The sequence below is a fragment of the Clarias gariepinus genome, chromosome 19, assembly GCF_024256425.1.
Source record: "Clarias gariepinus isolate MV-2021 ecotype Netherlands chromosome 19, CGAR_prim_01v2, whole genome shotgun sequence".
Taxonomy (NCBI): Eukaryota; Metazoa; Chordata; class Actinopteri; order Siluriformes; family Clariidae; genus Clarias; species Clarias gariepinus.
Window position 1 is genome coordinate 10898675 of NC_071118.1, and position 18192 is coordinate 10916866.

The window sequence follows — 18192 nt, forward strand, 5'->3', positions numbered from 1 at the left end:
ATATATAGAGAGAGAGAGAGAGAGAGAGAGAGAGAGAGAGAGAGAGATTATAGAGAAAGCATATCCATTTGTTTATTTTTGTAGTTTTTTAAAATGCCTATTTAAAGTGAACTCAGTGACTTAAATAGGGAGTATAAAATGTGTACTATGGCTAATGATTTTTCCTTAACTGTCTGGCTGAATATCCATAACAGCCGCTCGTGACGATGCCAGGGTCATATTTCTCAGCCAAGTTCAAACAATTTCCATGAGCACTTACTACATTAAACTGAGATACTATACTCTGGTCTGCCATGATGAGACTTCATTAGACTCTACATTAGTCAGCTAATTAGATTTGTGTCAGGAAAATATTACCAGAAATTTGTTGAGGAATTGAATTATCCTTTTTTTTTCTTTCCTTTTTTATTTTTTTCACTGAGCAGCCAGTTCACATCCACTGTGTAATGAAAACTAAGTGGGGTGACCTTCTTATGGCTGTGGTTTATTTTTCAGTAAGCACGTGAAAACTGGATATACTGTACAATGCTCTTACTGTAAAAAAATGGCAAATGATGTGTATCAATATTTAATAAGAATTTGTAATGTTGTGGTGATATACTGTATTGTGCAAAAGTCTTAAGCCACCCCTCATTTCTTTATATCAAGTTAAATTATGTAGATTACAATAAAGAAATGGGAACAAATGCTTTACTGCAACAGCCTTTAAAGTGCCTTAAGATACAATTTAAAAATATGATGTTTATGTAACAACCTAAGCAGCAACCTCATTTCCCCTCTCATCTGTTCCAAGATCTCAGCATCCAGCAGCACTAGTATACTAATCACCAGCCTGATCATCTGTCATCATCAACACATGTTTCTTACTGGTTCATGCATTCAGTTAGATGTTTTTAATGCTTGAATGATTCATAGGTCACTGTGTGGCTTAACAAACTGAAAACATTCCTCTGACACCAGTCAGATATACAGTACAGACTGAACTGGAAATGAGAGCCAGAAAAAATCCTTCAGGAAACCTGTGGAACGATTCCTCAAGACTGCATTAAAAATACAAGAATGTCTGGGTCTCAATTCCAGTCCAGTCCGTGTACCTGACCAGTTTCAGAGGAATGTTTTTTATTTGTTAAGCCTGAAAAGAGTCATTTGATGAATTATTATACTCATTTTTCTTTATTTCAGAATGAAAAGAATTATAGGAATGGCAGAAATCCTCACTTAAGTGCTTAAATTGAGTAGACACATAGAATAACCTTTTAAACAAAAACAAGACTTTAGTAAAAATTTAGTTTTAGCTGTATTTTCTCTTTAGCTTTAGTTTGAACTTTAAATCCTCCACAGGTTTTTTTTTCCTTTTGTGGTTATTTATAATTTACCAGCATAATTATTGGAATTACTTACTGTAACCCATGTTAAACTACAGTGATGTTGCAATCTTAATTCTGACTGTTCATGAGATGTTGGTATCATTTTTATAATAGAAATTATTATAATATTATAATAATATTAGTTAATTAATACATCACATTATCATTATTTCATATAATATAATAATTTTAATACATTTTAATAAAACAATATAATATTATAAATATTTCATGATGTTAATAATAAATATCTCAGTAATTTTTTGGCAAATCACAGGCTTACATTAATAAGCCATGCCATATAATTACTATATTCTATTTCTATAGTCATGGCTTATTTACTGTACATTGTCTGGTTATGCTGGACTCCACACAATCTATTAGCAAACAGATACAGTGCTCTTATCACAAAGAACAATATATCATTTTGGGAGTTTTCTGTAAGTGGAAGTTTATTTCATATTTATGGAAACATGACCAACTGGGTCAATTTTTGATCTATCTAAAAAAGAGATAGGAAGGAAAGTGAAAGGTAAGTGAAAACAGTGACTGAGTTGCCTTATTCCACAATGTTCCACAATATTAGGTGTATCTATAAATAGGTTAAAATAATACATGTTTATTTATGAACTACAAATCATAATCACCGCTAAAGTGCTTAGGTTGAATATACTGTAATACACTGCAACTGGAAAATAACATTTAACTTTAAGGTAACATAAATATCAGGATAACAGTAATTCCTTCATGTCGGGCTGCAACACACCACCCCAGTTGTTTATTACTGTACTACAATAGCATGTCCGTCATGTTTTATTCATTCCCTTGGAGAGTTGCATGTTAAGATTTGTAATGTGTTAAAAATTCAGTTTGAATTATTTAAAGAAAGCACTCTTCACATAACTGGGACAGTGTTGTTATTCCTGGTTCTCTGTAATGAAAGTTCCAACTATACATGTTTTTTGTTTGTTCCATTTTCATCTTGATTTAATATACATAAATTCATCTGACAATTCTGTAAACAATTCTGTTTATAATTTTACTCAGGTCTAAAACACTGGACTATTACATTTTTTCCCTTTCTTTTAATCATTTTTGGGACTCTTTTGGGGATTTTTAAACTGGGTTTCAGAGCCATTGTGATGATGATGATGGCCAAATATAGTGTAGTTAAAAAAAAAGAAACGTTTTGTATTTGGAAAAAAAAAAAAAAAAGCATTTATAAAGACCATGTTGGACAATGTCCTGCTATATAAAGCAAGACTCAATTTCTTTGTATAAATCTGTTTCTCAATGAGCCAAAGACGATATGTTGCTTATAGTAAAGGTTTGTAATATGTTTTTGAGGATTTTATTGTTTGTTTTGATTGTATACAATATTCCATAAATTCCATAAGGTCCATAAAGATTGAATCAAGGAAAACTAGGATTGACGTACAACTATGCAAAAACTAATCTATGGGACAGTTTAAATAAGACCAGGACAATCTTGAGTGTTCATGGATGTCTCAGTGAGTCCCATGTGGTACATATACATATATTTATGTATATATTTAGTTATTACCTTTTAGTTTTTATAACATAATTTTGTTTTGATTTGATTTGAATAAAATGATTAAAATGAATATATTTATTATTATTATTATTATTATTATTATTATTACTATTATGATCTCATTCTTAATTTGTTCCAATATATAAAATGATATGTAAAATATATAAAATGGGTTTTAACCAAATAAATGCTAAGACAATAACACTTTATTGTTGTTTCTCAAAGTGTTTGTCCCTTTATTTGCTCCAGCTATTCCACAGCAGCAGAAGAGTGCTAGAGTAAATAATGAAGATCAGCAGGTAAATGCGAAACAGCAACTTGTCCACTCTGTAACAGAGAGCGAGCCAGTCTTCCTGAGCCATGCCGTCGTTCTCGTCCTCCTCGAGAAAAAGTTTGAGGGTGGTAAGCTCTTGCAGGATTTTCTCCAGCTGTGGTGGGCTGGGTTGGGTGTCTGTCAGAGACAGTAGGTCCGGCTCAGACGAGAGATCAAACTCATAGCCTGGGTGTTTAAGACAAATACAAATTTACTTTGTACAATAGATTATTTTATTGTTGTTGTCTAGAATTCCTACACACAGATACACAAAACCAATACAACAATATGCCAATCCACTCATACACTTGAACTTTGCACAATTAAATTACTTTCTATGACATATATCAGAATCTATCTTTTCCAATAACTGTACGCACCTCCTGAATGATCCAAGTCATCCAGCGTCCTCATTGAGGTGAAAAGACTCTCACTGAAGGTCTGCTCAGTTGACCCATACTTTTGCAATAAACAAGCAGAGATAGACATCTCCTTGACCTCTTCTTGTCTGTGATATAGCAGCTTCACCACAAAAATGGACTTGGCCAAACTGAGCACCAGGAGAGCCATGCAAACCACGAAAAAAACACCTGCAACACACCAACCCAGACTGGTACTGTACCTTTGATATAAGGTACTACTCAACATAGACTTCACATCACAAGCAATGCATTTGCACCATCATTGAACCCAACTCTCCACACCTTTTTGAACATCCCGTTTCTCGTCAATTTGGGCACAATGCTCTTGTCGACGGTGTCAATGGTGTCATCTTCCTAAACATTTTGTAGCTCAATGGGAGCCCATCAACTGCGACAAAGAGAATTTTCAAAAAAGCACAAATGCATCCCTTGTGATAGAGACTATGTTGAGTAGAAGCTTGGTACAGAAGACAAAATCGCAGTTTGAGTGATGTATGTTAGTTAATTAAAAGATTATGCCCACTTTCAGTATTGCACTTGTGAAAATAAGATTAAGACAGTTGATGTTTCATAGCATACCAATTAGAGGGGTTTTGATGGCTGTTGCTGGAATTTCATCCATCATGTTAACCCTGAATACGGTGTATCCAAGCAGAATGCTGGTTTTAAAGGTGATGCGTGTGCCACTGTTTGGTGGAAGGTAGAAACTGATAACATCCACCACCATAAGGAAGATGCTGGGAATGAGCACACTGACGACATACAGCAGGGGGCGCCGGCGGATTAGTACCTAAATGCACACATGGGCAAAAAGTCCATTTAGGGTCAGCTAATTGGCATTTCCAAATTGCCTATTGTGTGTGAGTGTGTGCTTGTGCCCTGCTATGTATTGGACCCCATCCAGAGTGTACCCCACCTAGGGCCCGAGGCCCCTGGGATAGGGTCCAGGTCTCCCACAACCCTGTGCAGGAAAAAAGGTATAGAGAATAAGTGAGTGATGGGTGACTGAGTATTGTGCTATTGCCACATGTTTCGTACCCCATGTCTAAAAACCTGAACACGCACCTAGCACTGGGTCAATTTGATCTTGTATCATTTTGAGAAAAAATGTCAACATGGGTCTTATTTTAGACAGACCTAAGGGATCAAGCTGAGGCCTTTTCTAAAAAAAAAGCTCCCTAGACCCATAAATTTAAGTGCTCATTTAAGAAATAAAATAGCTTTCTGATACTTCAGATCCTCTTGAGCGCTGCAGTAATTGCTTCAGAAAAAGACAGCACAAAGCCCTCAGATGCACTTTTTCAGAGTCCGCTTAAAGTCGGACTGGCTAACCATCCGTGTCACTTTGCCTCTTTTAAGGCTGCTTAAACTTGCACAGCGCAACAAAGAGCAATTTCACACCGACTTAAACAGCCTCCACCATCCCGCCTATTTGGCCGATGAATGAAAACGCAAATATGGATCCCTAAACGGCTTGTGCCAATGAGCCATGGAGGAAAGGTAATCAAAGTGCCCGTGTGTGCCTTCTTCCCCGGTGCAAGCAGTGAGGCTTACGCTGCGGCTCGTAGTCGTTGGCCTGCTCATCTCACCAACCATGAAGCCCATTGATCAGACAGCACAGAGACAGTCTCATTATTGCCATCGTCACAGCACGCTGTCTGCCGTTAAGCTGCATCTATAAGCATTAGTACACTGTTCCTAACAGCCAAACAGAGTTTAGTGCAATGGGTGTGTCACTTGTCAGATAGTGGTCAATACTTTAACAGCAGCTTTAAGCCCTTTTTTTTAATTTTGCATTTATGCATGGAAAATAATACAGTAGGCAGTGGTAAAGAAAATAATTGGCCTAAAATATAATTGTGCCTATAAATTGTTGACTCAGACTTTGGCACTCAATCCACTATGAGAGTAAAACAATGCCACTAGCTGAATCAATGTCTGTCCATAGTGCTCCATATATCTTTATATCTGTACAGTATTTGGATTGAACACCAAAGTGGGCGTGGCCTGAATCCTATTTGGAACTACATAGGATTCACAACATCAATGTTGTGAAGAGAGCTGGGACCATCGTTTCCAAGGCTACTATCAGAAATACGCTAAGACGTCATGGTTTAAAATCTTGCATCGCACGAAAGATTTCCCTGCTTAAGTCAGCCCATGTCCAGACCCGTCCCAAAGTTGGCCAGGGACCATCTGGATGATCCAGAGGAGTCATGGGAGAAAGTCCTGTGGTCAGATGAGACCAAAGTAGAACTTTTTGGTCTTAACTCCATTCGCCGTGTTTGGAGAAAGAAGAAGGATGAGTATCATCCCAATAATACCATACCTACAGTGAAGCATGGGGCTGGAAGCATCATGCTCTAGGGGTGTTTTTCTGCACAGGGGACAGGACAACTGCACTGTATTAAGGAGAATGCACTGTATTCTTTTTGTATTCTGTCTCTCAGTAAAAATGTACCTATGCTGGAAATTGTAGGGCCCCTACATGATTTCTAAGTAAGAGAACTTGCAAAATCACAGGGTGATCAAATACTTATTGACCTCACTGTATATGAACAAACTACTATCACCCTGAAGAGGCTGTTAATAAATCTGAATAAATGAATGCTTTAAAAATGCAATGCTCATGTGCACGTTAGATAATTGGTAGATTTTTTTTGTCCTGCCAGCTTCATTTTTGAATATTCGTTTGCTCTTGTATGAAAGTAACGCTCATGCTTAGTCATGATTTACAACTTTAGTCAACTTAACTGAATGATCTGTGAACCTTTAGGCAAAAATTTCTACACAAAAATAGAACAGTGTACCTCTGAATTAGGGGTCCAAGCACTAAGTGCTTAAAGAGTATTGCTTTTGTACTGGTTTTTTTATTCATATTTAAACATGTACAGTCGTGACATGTACAGTCGAAGGGCCAGATAAAACGTTTTACAAATGAAAATTTATGAAAATTTCTGGCATGCTTACAATTTCCAGGGATCATAAGTGCAATTATGAATCTGCAAAGTTATCTATAGAAACTATTTCAACCCCCACATATTGTTTTTCTGTACACTCACTGTCTGTCTATACTTTTCATTAATATTATATAATGTCAACAATGCCAGCATCACTTATAATTACCTCCCTTGAAGTTTTGTTACAACTTTGAAATTAAATGAACATAATATAGATTAAATGTTGTGTGTTTAAACCAATTAGCCCATAACGTGGGAGGAAACCAATATAGTTTACAATATTATTTACAAATAAAGAAAATATGGAAGATATAAGTAATGGGCCCAGGTTAACATAAAAATGGCTAAATAAATAAATAGATAAAATTTGAGGTTTTGACAATTTTACTTTTTGTTTAAATGATTACGATAAAATGTGTTCCTCACATTAAACTGGACATGGGCGTAATCCTTGTTACCCAAGTTAAGCTTCCAATAATGCGAAAGCACTGAGAGCAACTCCCATTCGCCGTTGTTCATGAACTTCTCCGTGTCAAGGGCAATTTCCTCAGGGCTCCTCAAAGGAGCTAGATCCACCTCAGCCACTACAAGAATCCAACCAAGAGTTAGATAAGTACATATACTGTAGAATTTGAGAAACATCATAATTCACACGTCTCTGCCTTGATTTGCCATTTTCTCCTAGTATACACAGATGCCAAGAATATCCTAAAAGAAAAAGCTTAGCAATATTCTGCAACGATACTGTGGATTTTTAACTGGTTCATCCTTAAGCTGCCTTACAGTATGTCATCTTAAAGGTTTCCTCACCACTGTAACAACTAGCTTGCTCATTAGGTATCTTACACTACATCTGGATTTCTGTAAAGCTGATTTGTGAGAATGGATGTACACACTATAGAAATAAAATGTAATTAAATTCATGAGCTTTTTTTAAATTTAAAATTCATGGAATGTGTTCAGGTCAGAGAGAGAGAGAGAGAGAGAGAGAGAGAGAGAGAGAGAGAGAGAGAGATAGATAGATAGATAGATAGATAGATATTAAATTGGAGATTTTTTATTATTTAATTAGTCACTTAAATTAAAACAACATATTTTCGTCCAACAGAAGGGAGAAAAAATTTACCCGAGTGAAGCCAGCTGCGGAAGGTCAGAGTGCAGTTCTGCTTGTCAAAAGGAAAGGCATAAATCTCCAAGTCACAGGCCGAGACCACCTGTATGGGTTTGTAGTTCTTTACCATCCCAGAGGAGTTGACATATACATATGGGATAACAGGAGATTTGCCCTCATCCACACTAAAGAGAAAGGGAAAAAATAAATTTTGTATTTTGTATGAATCTTTTGTAGCATGGATCATAAATACATATAGATTTTTTGCGTCCTTACAATTCACTGATGATAACATCAGGCACCCAGATGGCATCCGAGGAAAGCGATATTTCCGTGATTCCATCAAATTCTTCAGGATCCCATACAAGAAACTCGTCTTTCCAGATCTGAAATTAAAAGGAGGATAGGATTTAATATTCAGCTAATTTAATAGCTCCATGTACAAAGGCATGCCTGATTTTAATGAAACTAAAATTCGGCACAATGCTACTTTTTCCCGTACCCATATTAATACTGAAACTTTTAAATTGTATTTTTTATTGAACCACTTTGGAGTTAAACTCTTTCACACATAAATATCTTACATTGTAAATACAATAAATATACCAAATACAATATGGTACAAATCTAATAAAATAAACTCTAACAAATGAAGAAACAGGAAAATCTTTTTATATGGAAGCGTTTCCAGTTCCAAAAATAAATTGCTTTTCCAAATCTGCATCCAATCACATCATTACACCACATCAGATCTACCATTTTTTTTATTGCTCCACCTAATACAATACCTAGGTATTGTAATAGGTGTCACCTCTATATGAACCATAATTTACTGATAAAAATTATACATACCTGACGATACCAAATACTTGTGGTCACTTTCTGCATCTGTCCATCCTGTAAAGAGAATCCTAGATTACTTGTATTCCTAGTTGAACAGCTGGTCAATAACAGTATTGAACAAAGTTACTCAAAGTATATTCCATCAGCCAAGATGTGCTTGACCTGTGAAGTTTGTTTGCAAAACCTCCTCTAAAATGTATCTGACTCTGACATAGTGTCTGACACTATTTCAGAGTGCATACAGTAACATATATATTACTTAAAAAAGGTTTCAGTTTAAGAACGCATACACTTTTTTTCTTTAAATGTTACTTTTAATCCAGGACTTTTGGTAGTGCAGAATAACAGAACACTGTTAAGAGAGATAAGTATTTACTGTATCTGTCTATTTAATCCCTTGGTACACTAATGCACCTAACCCCAGCTTTTTAATAGTGCTTGGATACCATCAAGGTAGAAAGTTTTCTTAGTATGGTAAAGCCATGAACAAACTGCCTGATTCACGTCTGAAATGCTGGCCTCCCAGGAACTCCATTGATGACCTAAACATGGAAATCACTTGAGTGAGGTCCGGACTGCATTGGGGATGTGGCAATAACTCCCAGTTCTTGTAATGTGCAAGTGGTGTTCATGAATAATTGTGCGTAGAGAAAGATGCATCTCTTTCACCCAAGAACTTGTTCAAAGGCTCCAAGCCAACCACTGGCAAATTGGTACCATAAATAAATAAAACAATTAAGGCACAGTTATTGGAAGTAATTCTAACAAGACATCATCTGTTATATTGAACTTCCAGCCGCTTAACACACAGTATGTCTGCAGGTCACTCCCTACTATCTGTTAACACCCCAATGAGGACAGGTTCCCTGTTGAGTCTGGTTCCTCTTCAGAACTATCAGGGACTATCTAATCATTTTGATTAAATGAATTTTAATCAGGTAGCATGGTGGTGTAGTGGTTAGCACTGTCGCCTTGCACCTCCAGAGTCCGGGTTCAATTCCCGACCAGACACGATTCCCGTCTCTTTGTGCATGAAGTTTGCATGTTCTCCCCGTGCTTGGTTGGTTTCCTCCCACAATCCAAAGATATAAGTGTGTGAATGAGTGCGTACGTGTGTGTGCCCTGCAATGGACTGGCACTGCCTCGTGCCCTAAGCCTTCTGGTATAGGCTCCAGGTCCCTGCAACCCTGAATACAGGATAAAGTGTATAGAAGATGAGTGTGTGAGTGAATTTTGATCAATTTGATTTTAATTAATTCAGGTTTTTATTTCAAAAGTAATTCTGTTTGTATTTGAGACATTTACTCAGGAATAAATTGTGAACTGGAATAATTTGCTAAATAAATATGCTCACCACGTCCAGCACAGACTGAAGAATGAGGTCCACGTAGACTGTGGTAGGACTGGTCCAGTTGATGACGGGCCGGACCCCGCAGTCATAGTGGCGCAGCAGTGTGCGTGTCAGCTGGTTCAGTGCAGACCTTTTTGGCTTCTCAGGGACAGAATCAGCCTGACAAATCACTTAACAGACAACTGTAAATTAATAACTGCTGGATGTTTAAAAAACACTCAGAATATACATTTTTGTAATATATAATTAAGCGTTCCAGTTTTAAGGTAAAACGGTAATGTTGTCAAGCACCCAATATACAGTACACTAGGTGGTGTTTAAAAGACTAAAGCGTTACATAGCTTAATGGTAAAATACTAGCTACAGGTTTTGCATTATACTTCCTTTCGGGTCTAAATCATCAAAGTCCGTCAATCATCTCGATGACAAGTTTTATAAAATAACGAATAATGATATACAGTAAAGAACATCATTGACATATCAAACAAAAAAACTCTACAAATTTAAGTGGAACTATTATAATTGAATGAATTCATATTAAGACACGCCTCCTAACTCAAAAACAAAGTATGTGATGAGAAAGTAAGTGGATCTATGACGGTTTAGACTGTAAATTTTTTAGTTGATCTAACAGCATCAGAAATAAAATAAGCAAGCATGTTTGTGACACTGAACAGCTTGCCATCATTGGAGCCAAGAGCACAAGAAATAAGAGCTATAAGTTTTTTAACGTTACTTGTTTAAAGGTTTCAAGAATCAAACTTGTCTTGGTGAACTGATGACAATAGTGAAAATATGTAAATATTATTTTATGTAGTCAAATAGATGGCCGTTTTTTGAACATTGGTATAGTATCTGTTTTAAGAGGATTTTTTGTAGTAATAAACAGTGGCTCAGTGAAAAATTTTACTTCAATCAATAGAAACATCCAACACACAAATTAAAATGTTCATGTAAAATTAAAACATATTTCCCTGTTTTTATGATATTTGAAATATTTAAAAGTCTTACCTGAGAGGAAGACACACAACAGCAGAACAGGAGGCATAACTTTTTCAGTGGCTAAAAAAAAAGAACAAAGGAATCCCAGCTTATCCGTGCAGCAGTAATGAAACTATTTGCTCTTAAAGTGGCAAAATGTGATCATTAGGAAAGCAAAAGAAGCCTAAAGCGTTTTTGAATCATCTCTGCTTTCACGTGTGCGATGTTGAAAGGCAACAAAACATTCACTGGCCGTAGCTGTGTATTGATTTTCTATGTTGATGGTAAGCTGATAGCAGGAAACTGACATCTTTAGTGACTCCCCCTTACAGCTCTGAGATTATGTGGAGCATAAGCATAATTCTTTGGTGATGAAATCCAGTATACAATAGACTTGAAATTTCAAATAAGTGGTTAAGGATCAGGCTGCTTTAGAATTCACATTATTTATTTGTTTTATTTTATACTTCATTTTTGCTTGTTTCTTAGATTTTGCTCATTACCACTCATTTTTATTTTTGATTGTTTGTCTGCTTTTTTTTATTAGTATTTTATTTTACTTTCAAGTTTCCCAAATAACATTACTCAGTATTATTTATTTATTTTTAATGCAGAAAATCCTGTTTAATGTTTAAATCTATGTTTATTGTTGATAGCCTTTTATGACAAATATAAAGTTGTTAATAATGGAATAATAATTCAAATATTGTTTATTTCATATTGTAAATATGTATTAAAGAAAATGCAAGGTTTTATTAAAAATGTAACTGGCTATTACTTTTTGGGTCATATAATCAGAAAAATAATTAAGGTTTTGTTCCTAGAAATTTTAAACATGTAATTTTATTCAGACCCTCTCCTCAGTTCAGAAATCAGCTCGGAGCAATCTGGTGACAGAATCATGGGCACACACAGTTCAGCCAGGCCTGCGAGAACAAAGATCAACCCATCTGGTTCAATCCTGCAGAGAACTCAATGCGGCCCAAATCGCTGAAAACTTCAGTGCTGACCATGATAGAAAGGCACCAGAACACCCAGTGCACCACAGCCTGCCTCACATGCAACCCAGCAGGCAAAGAGCCCAAGGCCACTGACCTGTTCTCCAAATTCCTCAGATGGCAATCTATCAAGAACCGGAAAAACAAGCAGATCTACGAAAGCTCCACCCTGTAAACCACAGCACCCAAAGGATCTGCTGCTCATGTTCAGGCGCCAGACACCAGAGCAAACCCCCAGATGCCCTGCAGAGCTATGCCCAGAGGTGGCACAAGGGGAACCAAAAACCTACAGTAGATGTTTTAATGTTATGGCTACCTTCATGTACACCTCCATTCATGCACTAGTGAAAGCAGTGTAGAAGGGGATTTTATAGACAAATAAAGGTAGTTTTCACTCTTATTTCTGTTAATTTCATAAACCAAAGGCAAAACAAAAATAATTAAGATTGAGTGTTTCTCTTTGGTGTTATGGGCGTCTTATTTTACCAGAAATTTTTAATATTTGTCGAATATAAGTTTGAAAAGGGGGTGTGTTTACATTTAAATTGTCTAAAAGACAACCTAAGTTTTCTGAAATCATATGTTAAATAGGGCATTAATACAGTTAGACGAGAGAGAGAACATGAGATTTACAAACCTGTCCCACCAGTGTTGGTCACATCCTAAACTAAATGTTCATGTTGTAAAAGAGTGATTCAATTCACTAAACACAGTTGCTGAGTTGCTCTGTTTGTTTTTTTCTACGCCATTCCCGTCCAAACCCGCGCGTTACTAAATAAAGTGTTCAGTGAGTGCGCCACCTGTGCTGCTGCTCGTGCGCGGCGTGGGGACGCAGCCCGGCCTGCGCGGTGTCTATGTGCCTGTGGAAGGGCGGGAGTTGTCCATGGAGTAGGTCACACTCCGGAATCCGGACGAAGAAATTTGGGGGAAATTAAAAATCAGACTGTCCCGCCATGAGAGTTCAAGAGGATTGCGAACACGGGCAAAACTGTGCGGTGAGAAGTGCGCTTTTTGTTGCGCTCATTTTATCCACCTCGTATACTGGTGCGCGTCATAGTTTTGTGATTGCTGTCATTTTTAAGTGCTGATATTAACCTGTTTGTGATTCATTCTGAATGGTGTGTTGTTGCAAAACATCATGAATACTTGGTTTGGTATCTGAGTGCATAAAATAAGTGAAATGCCGAGGTCATGTTTTCTCTGTCTCCTAAAGTTTATTTATATATATATATAACACCTCAACATTTGCATGTTTTATCAGTCTCACACTATCCAACAGTAATAATTGAAAAAGTGCGTTATTTTCATATATATATATATATATATATATATATATATATAAAACTATTATATGACTATCTGGTCATATTTAAATAACGTATGTCACAGGTGACTGTTTCTTTTTCTTTTCTTCTTAACATTCCATCAACCAAACCCTGGTGCCAGAATGAGGGGCGTCATAAACAGAGGTGCTATCTGTGTCAGGGCCTAAAATAGAGCATGAGCCAGGACTTCCAGGCCTTCAGCCTGCCATATATGTCTCCAGCTCCCAGGGTCCACCATGACCGCCAATCTGACATTCCCACCTGCTGCTTGAGCTGCTTTATATAGCTCCTCAGCGTTCATGCTTTTCTTATCTGGCCTGTTAATGTTTACATGCCACCTATGCCACGGGGCATAAATGTTCCACAGAAGCATGCAACAATGAAAACCTTTTACCTAAGAGTGCTCAAGGGCTTTAATGAATTACTAATATGAATTATGGGCTTACAACAAGGAATGCCATTAATAAGATGCAGCTAAAGTTTGTAAGAGTGTTTCATATGCAATTTAAACGTAAGTGTTTTGCTGTACGACTTTGCAAGCTCATTTTCACAATCTGCAATATGCAGCATTAGTTTGATGTTCTAGAATTGAAAGAAAAACAATACAACAAAAAAGGATTTTTTTAAATATTTTTTTATTATTTAATTTAAGTAACATTTTAGAAAAATATACTTTTTTTTATACATTCAGCAGCCTCACAACCTAGTTTACATTCTTTGTTATTGTACATTCACCCCTTTTTTATTAGTTTCATTGTAGCTACTGAAAAAGTTATAACAGTTAAGATTTGATTAAGATTTTTAAGACAAATTACCAAATAATGTTCAGTTATGTGAGATGTTATAATATTTAGCAACAAGCAATGAAATTGTGTAAATAGGTTTGAAAAAGCAGATAAAGGACATTACAAAAAGATTCAAGTGTTGCTTGTATGGAAAAGGGTTCCTCAAGAGTTTGCTAAATAGATCTTAGAGGTTTTATACTTGTACTAAATGTGGAAACCCATAGAATCAGTAAACATTCTAGCTTGGATGTTATACTTGCAATAGCATAATTCAATTTATTATTTTTTTGTATAGCGCTTTTAACAATTTTCATTGTCGCAAAGCAGCTTTACACAATCAAACAAAATTATGGAAGTTTCACCTCTCCTCCAGGGTTTGAGGTTTGAATCTCACCGCTGGTCTGTGTGCATGGAGTTGGTATGTTCTCCATGTGCTTGGTGAGTGGCTTTGATAGATTGCTTTATTAGTCCCAAAGGGAAATTATAATAATTTCCTTATTATAATAGTTGCTTTAGTATTCTGGTTTCCACAGACCACTAGGGCTGGGTACCAAACTTTGATATGTTTTTTTGGCACTGACCGAAATGCTTTAATGCCACCAAGTATCGAAAAACGTCTTGTAATTCGGTACCAAATTCGATACCTAAGAAGTAAATTTAATTAATGTCAGTGAGCCAGCAAGCATTCACCATGCCCAGACACTGCCCAGAGACATGGCTCATGTGTGTTGTATTTTAAGAGGCGTGACTATGGAGTGCGTCACACAATGTATTTACACTACTGTGTAATTGTCCATGATTTTATTAAGGACATCACTTTCCACATGATAAAATTTACATAACACCTGAGTCCGCTAGAAATAAATTTAAGATCAATCAGTTCAACTGCGGGAAGAGAAGACCACAGACATCTTCCTCTCATCACTCAAGTTTGCTTACCTTTACAAAAACTGCGTTTGTAATCTCTCCACTACTCGATTCCTGTCTTCTGATATTAACAGACAGTGCTGTGACTGACGTAACATTTAGTAAACTAATTTATGTCCCCTTATATACAGCTGTTTGTAAATGTTACATTAATGTATTAGGTAGGCTGCTGGTAACTTAAACTAGCATGCTCAAGCAAATTTATTAGATAAAAAAAATTAGATATTGTTTTAGTGTACTGTAGCTTTAGCTTACAGCCACACAGAGGTAGATATAAAGCTAAACTGTATTTATATGGAGTTACAATAGTAGCCATCTAGTAATACAAAGCTTCCCAATTCAATTCTGGCTTGTTTAATGTTACATTTTTTGTTTGTTGATATAAAAAAAACCTGTTGTGCAACAACAATGTGCAAAAACAGCGTTCACTGTAAATGGTGAGCTAAGAACAACAGACGTTTTTTTTTTTTTTTTAGTTTTTACTTTTTTTCCCAGATTTTCTCCCAACTTTAGTCGTACCCAATTCCCACCCACAAACATGACTACTACCAGTCAGGGAGGGCCGAAGTTTTTGAAGAAAAAAAAAGACTATGGTTTGGAGGAAACAGGTGATGCCAGCTGACCGCATCCTTTTGAACTTCTATAATATATGATATTTTAATATATGTTTATATATTTTATATTATGAAATGCCAAGGAGTTGTTTACACACGCTCTGTTTTGGAGCTTACAAAATTGTGATCTAGGTCAAGCTATTGGTATCGGTCCCAATATTGAAGTTTTTTTAATGATACAGACCACAGACATTGGCTTTTTCCAAATTGCCTATAGTGTGTGATTGTTCCTTTAGTTGTTCGTCTAACTTTTTTCCCATACTTGTAGGTACAGTAATTGGACTTAATAATGTACCAGAGAAACAAACTCTTTCACTTAACAATACAAAAGGCTGTTACTGGAGACTCAAGGCCCCTTTTCAATAACAGAAATATTTATACATAGAAAGAGACATCTGAAAAATAACAAAAACAAAATACAGATAAACATAAAACCCATAGCATTTATCTAATCACAAATTCCAAGATTGGGAAAACAGGAGGGAAAAAGATATGTTTTAAGGTGGGTTTTGAAATCCTGTTGCAGATTTGTTTGGGAATAGAGTTCCAGAGTGTAGGTGCAGGTGAGTCTATGGTGAGAAATTAACAGTAGACCATCATCTGCAAATCGGAGTGTGCGAACAGGGGAGTAAGTATGAATAAGATCAGAAATATATGGGGGGCGAGACCATGCAGTGCTTTGAAGGTGATAAGAAGAATCTTGTATTGAATGTGGGAGCAAACAGGGAGCCAATGAAGTTTGTGTAGGATGGGAGTAATGTGTGAGGATTTCTTTCAATAAGTGAGGACCCTAGCAACAGAGTTCTAAATGTATTGGAGCTTATTTAATGTTGTATTTGGTAGACCATAGAAAAGAAAATTACAGAAGTCAAGTCGAGAAGTAAAAAAAGCGTGAACCAGTGTCTCAGCATCCTTGATGCCTAAGAAGGGCCGTAGACGAGCTATATTATGGAGGTGATAGAAGGCAGATTTAGTTAGTGACGAAATGTGAGGTAGAAAAGAAGGATAAGAGTCAAAAGTTATACCCAGATTTTTAACAGTGGTGAAAGGTCTAACCAAGGTCCCGGAAATGTTAACAGTATCAGTACAGAAAGAAGCAATGTTTTTAGGTGAACCAACTGTTTTATCAGTATTGAACTTGAGAAGGTTACTGGTCATCCAAGCATTTATGTTATCAACACAAACTGAGATGGAGTTAGTGGGAAAGGGATGGTAGTGTCGAAAACTGATATAGAATTAAGTGTCGTCTGCATAACAGTGGAAATGTGCGGAACACCATGAACAACTAAAAGAATCTAAAAAAAAATCAAAATGCTAACAGATCATGGTTATTATTATTATTATTATTATGTAACTCATGTAATATAAAGACCGCAGTAATAATCGATTATAAATTGTAGATCATTCAAACTATATACAGGGGTTGGACAATGAAACTGAAATGCCTGGTTTTAAACCACAATAATTTATTAGTATGGTGTAGGGCCTCTTTTTGTGGCCAATAAAGCATCAATTCGTCTTGGAAATGATAGATACAAGTCCTGCACAGTGGCCAGAGGGATTTTGAGCCATTCTTCTTGCAGAATAGTGGCCAGGTCACTACGCAATGCTGGTGGGGAAAAAACTTTTTTGATTTCCTGACTTACTCCTCCAAAACACCCCAAAGTGGCTCAATAATATTTAGATTTAGTGACTGTGCAGGCCCTAGGAGATGTTCAACTTGACTTTCATGTTCATCAAACCACTCTGTCACCAGTCTTGCTGCGTGTATTGATGCATTATCATTCTGATACACAGCACTGCCTTCAGGATACAATGTTTGAACCATTGGGTGCACATGGTCCTCCAGAATGGTTCGGTTGTCCTTGGCAGTGACCTGCCCATCTAGCACAAGTATTGGGCCTGGGGAATGCCATGATATTGCAGCCCAAACCATCACTGATCCACCCTCATGCTTCACTCTGGGCATGCAACAGTCTGGGTGGTACAGTACGCTTCTTTGGGGCTTCTCCACACTGTAACTCTCCCAAATGTGGGAAAGCCACCAAGTTAAGGTGGATTTATCAGAGAACATTACATGTTTCACATTGTCCACCGCCAAAGATTTTCACTGCTGGCACCATTGAAACCGACGTTTGGCATTGCCATGAGTGACCAAAGGTTTGTCTATAGCAGCTCGGCCATGTACATTGACCCTGTGGAGCTGATGACAAATTTAATTCTGCAGTGAGTTGGACAGCTGTGTTTTTTTGTTTTTTGGATACGTTCTGGGTTAGCACCTGGACATCCCTTTCAGACAGCCTTCTCTTGCGTCCTCATTTACTCCTGTTGGATGTGGTTCGTTCTTCTGGGTAGTATGCTGACATTACCCTGGATACCAAGACTCTTGATACATCACAAAGACTTGCTGTCTTGGTCACAGATGCGCCAGCAAGACGCGCACCAACAATTTGTCCTCTTTTGAACTCTGATGCTGTATGTCAGCCATAATGTTGCGTGCATTGCAATATTTTAAACAAATCTGTGCTATTACTCTGCTAATTAAACCTTTACACTCTACTTTTACTGGTGTAATGTGCAATCAATAAAGATTGTCCACCAGGCTGGTCAAATTTAGCCATGAATCCTCCAACACTAAAT

At 36.8% G+C, this 18192-nt stretch overlaps 2 protein-coding genes across 4 annotated transcripts in view; one reads left to right on the top strand and one right to left on the bottom strand.

The window, feature by feature from the left end:
• Window positions 1-3074: 3074 nt before the first annotated feature.
• On the bottom strand, window positions 3075-12628 carry htr3b (5-hydroxytryptamine (serotonin) receptor 3B). 3 transcript variants are annotated; one of them, XM_053478707.1, is made up of 10 exons: window positions 12539-12628; window positions 10934-10984; window positions 9926-10092; window positions 8581-8625; window positions 8005-8114; window positions 7744-7913; window positions 7044-7201; window positions 4237-4447; window positions 3616-3825; window positions 3075-3421 (listed from the first exon to the last, which is right to left on the bottom strand). In XM_053478707.1, the coding sequence occupies exons 2-10, from the start codon at window positions 10968-10970 to the stop codon at window positions 3159-3161; spliced, it is 1371 nt and encodes a 456-aa protein (XP_053334682.1). In that variant the 5' UTR covers window positions 10971-10984; window positions 12539-12628; the 3' UTR covers window positions 3075-3158. The 3 variants fall into 3 exon arrangements, with proteins under 3 accessions (XP_053334682.1, XP_053334683.1, XP_053334681.1); XM_053478708.1 differs by lacking the exon at window positions 12539-12628 and having other exon boundaries at window positions 3075-3373; window positions 10934-11031; XM_053478706.1 differs by lacking the exon at window positions 12539-12628 and having other exon boundaries at window positions 10934-11031.
• Window positions 12629-12707: 79 nt separating this feature from the next.
• The window catches only part of usp28 (ubiquitin specific peptidase 28), a 34634-nt gene continuing 29149 nt past the window's right edge, over window positions 12708-18192 (top strand). The window contains exon 1 of the mRNA XM_053478397.1: window positions 12708-12896. Coding sequence (XP_053334372.1) covers window positions 12855-12896 — 42 coding nt within the window. The 5' untranslated portion in view covers window positions 12708-12854. The remainder of the gene's footprint in view (window positions 12897-18192) is intronic.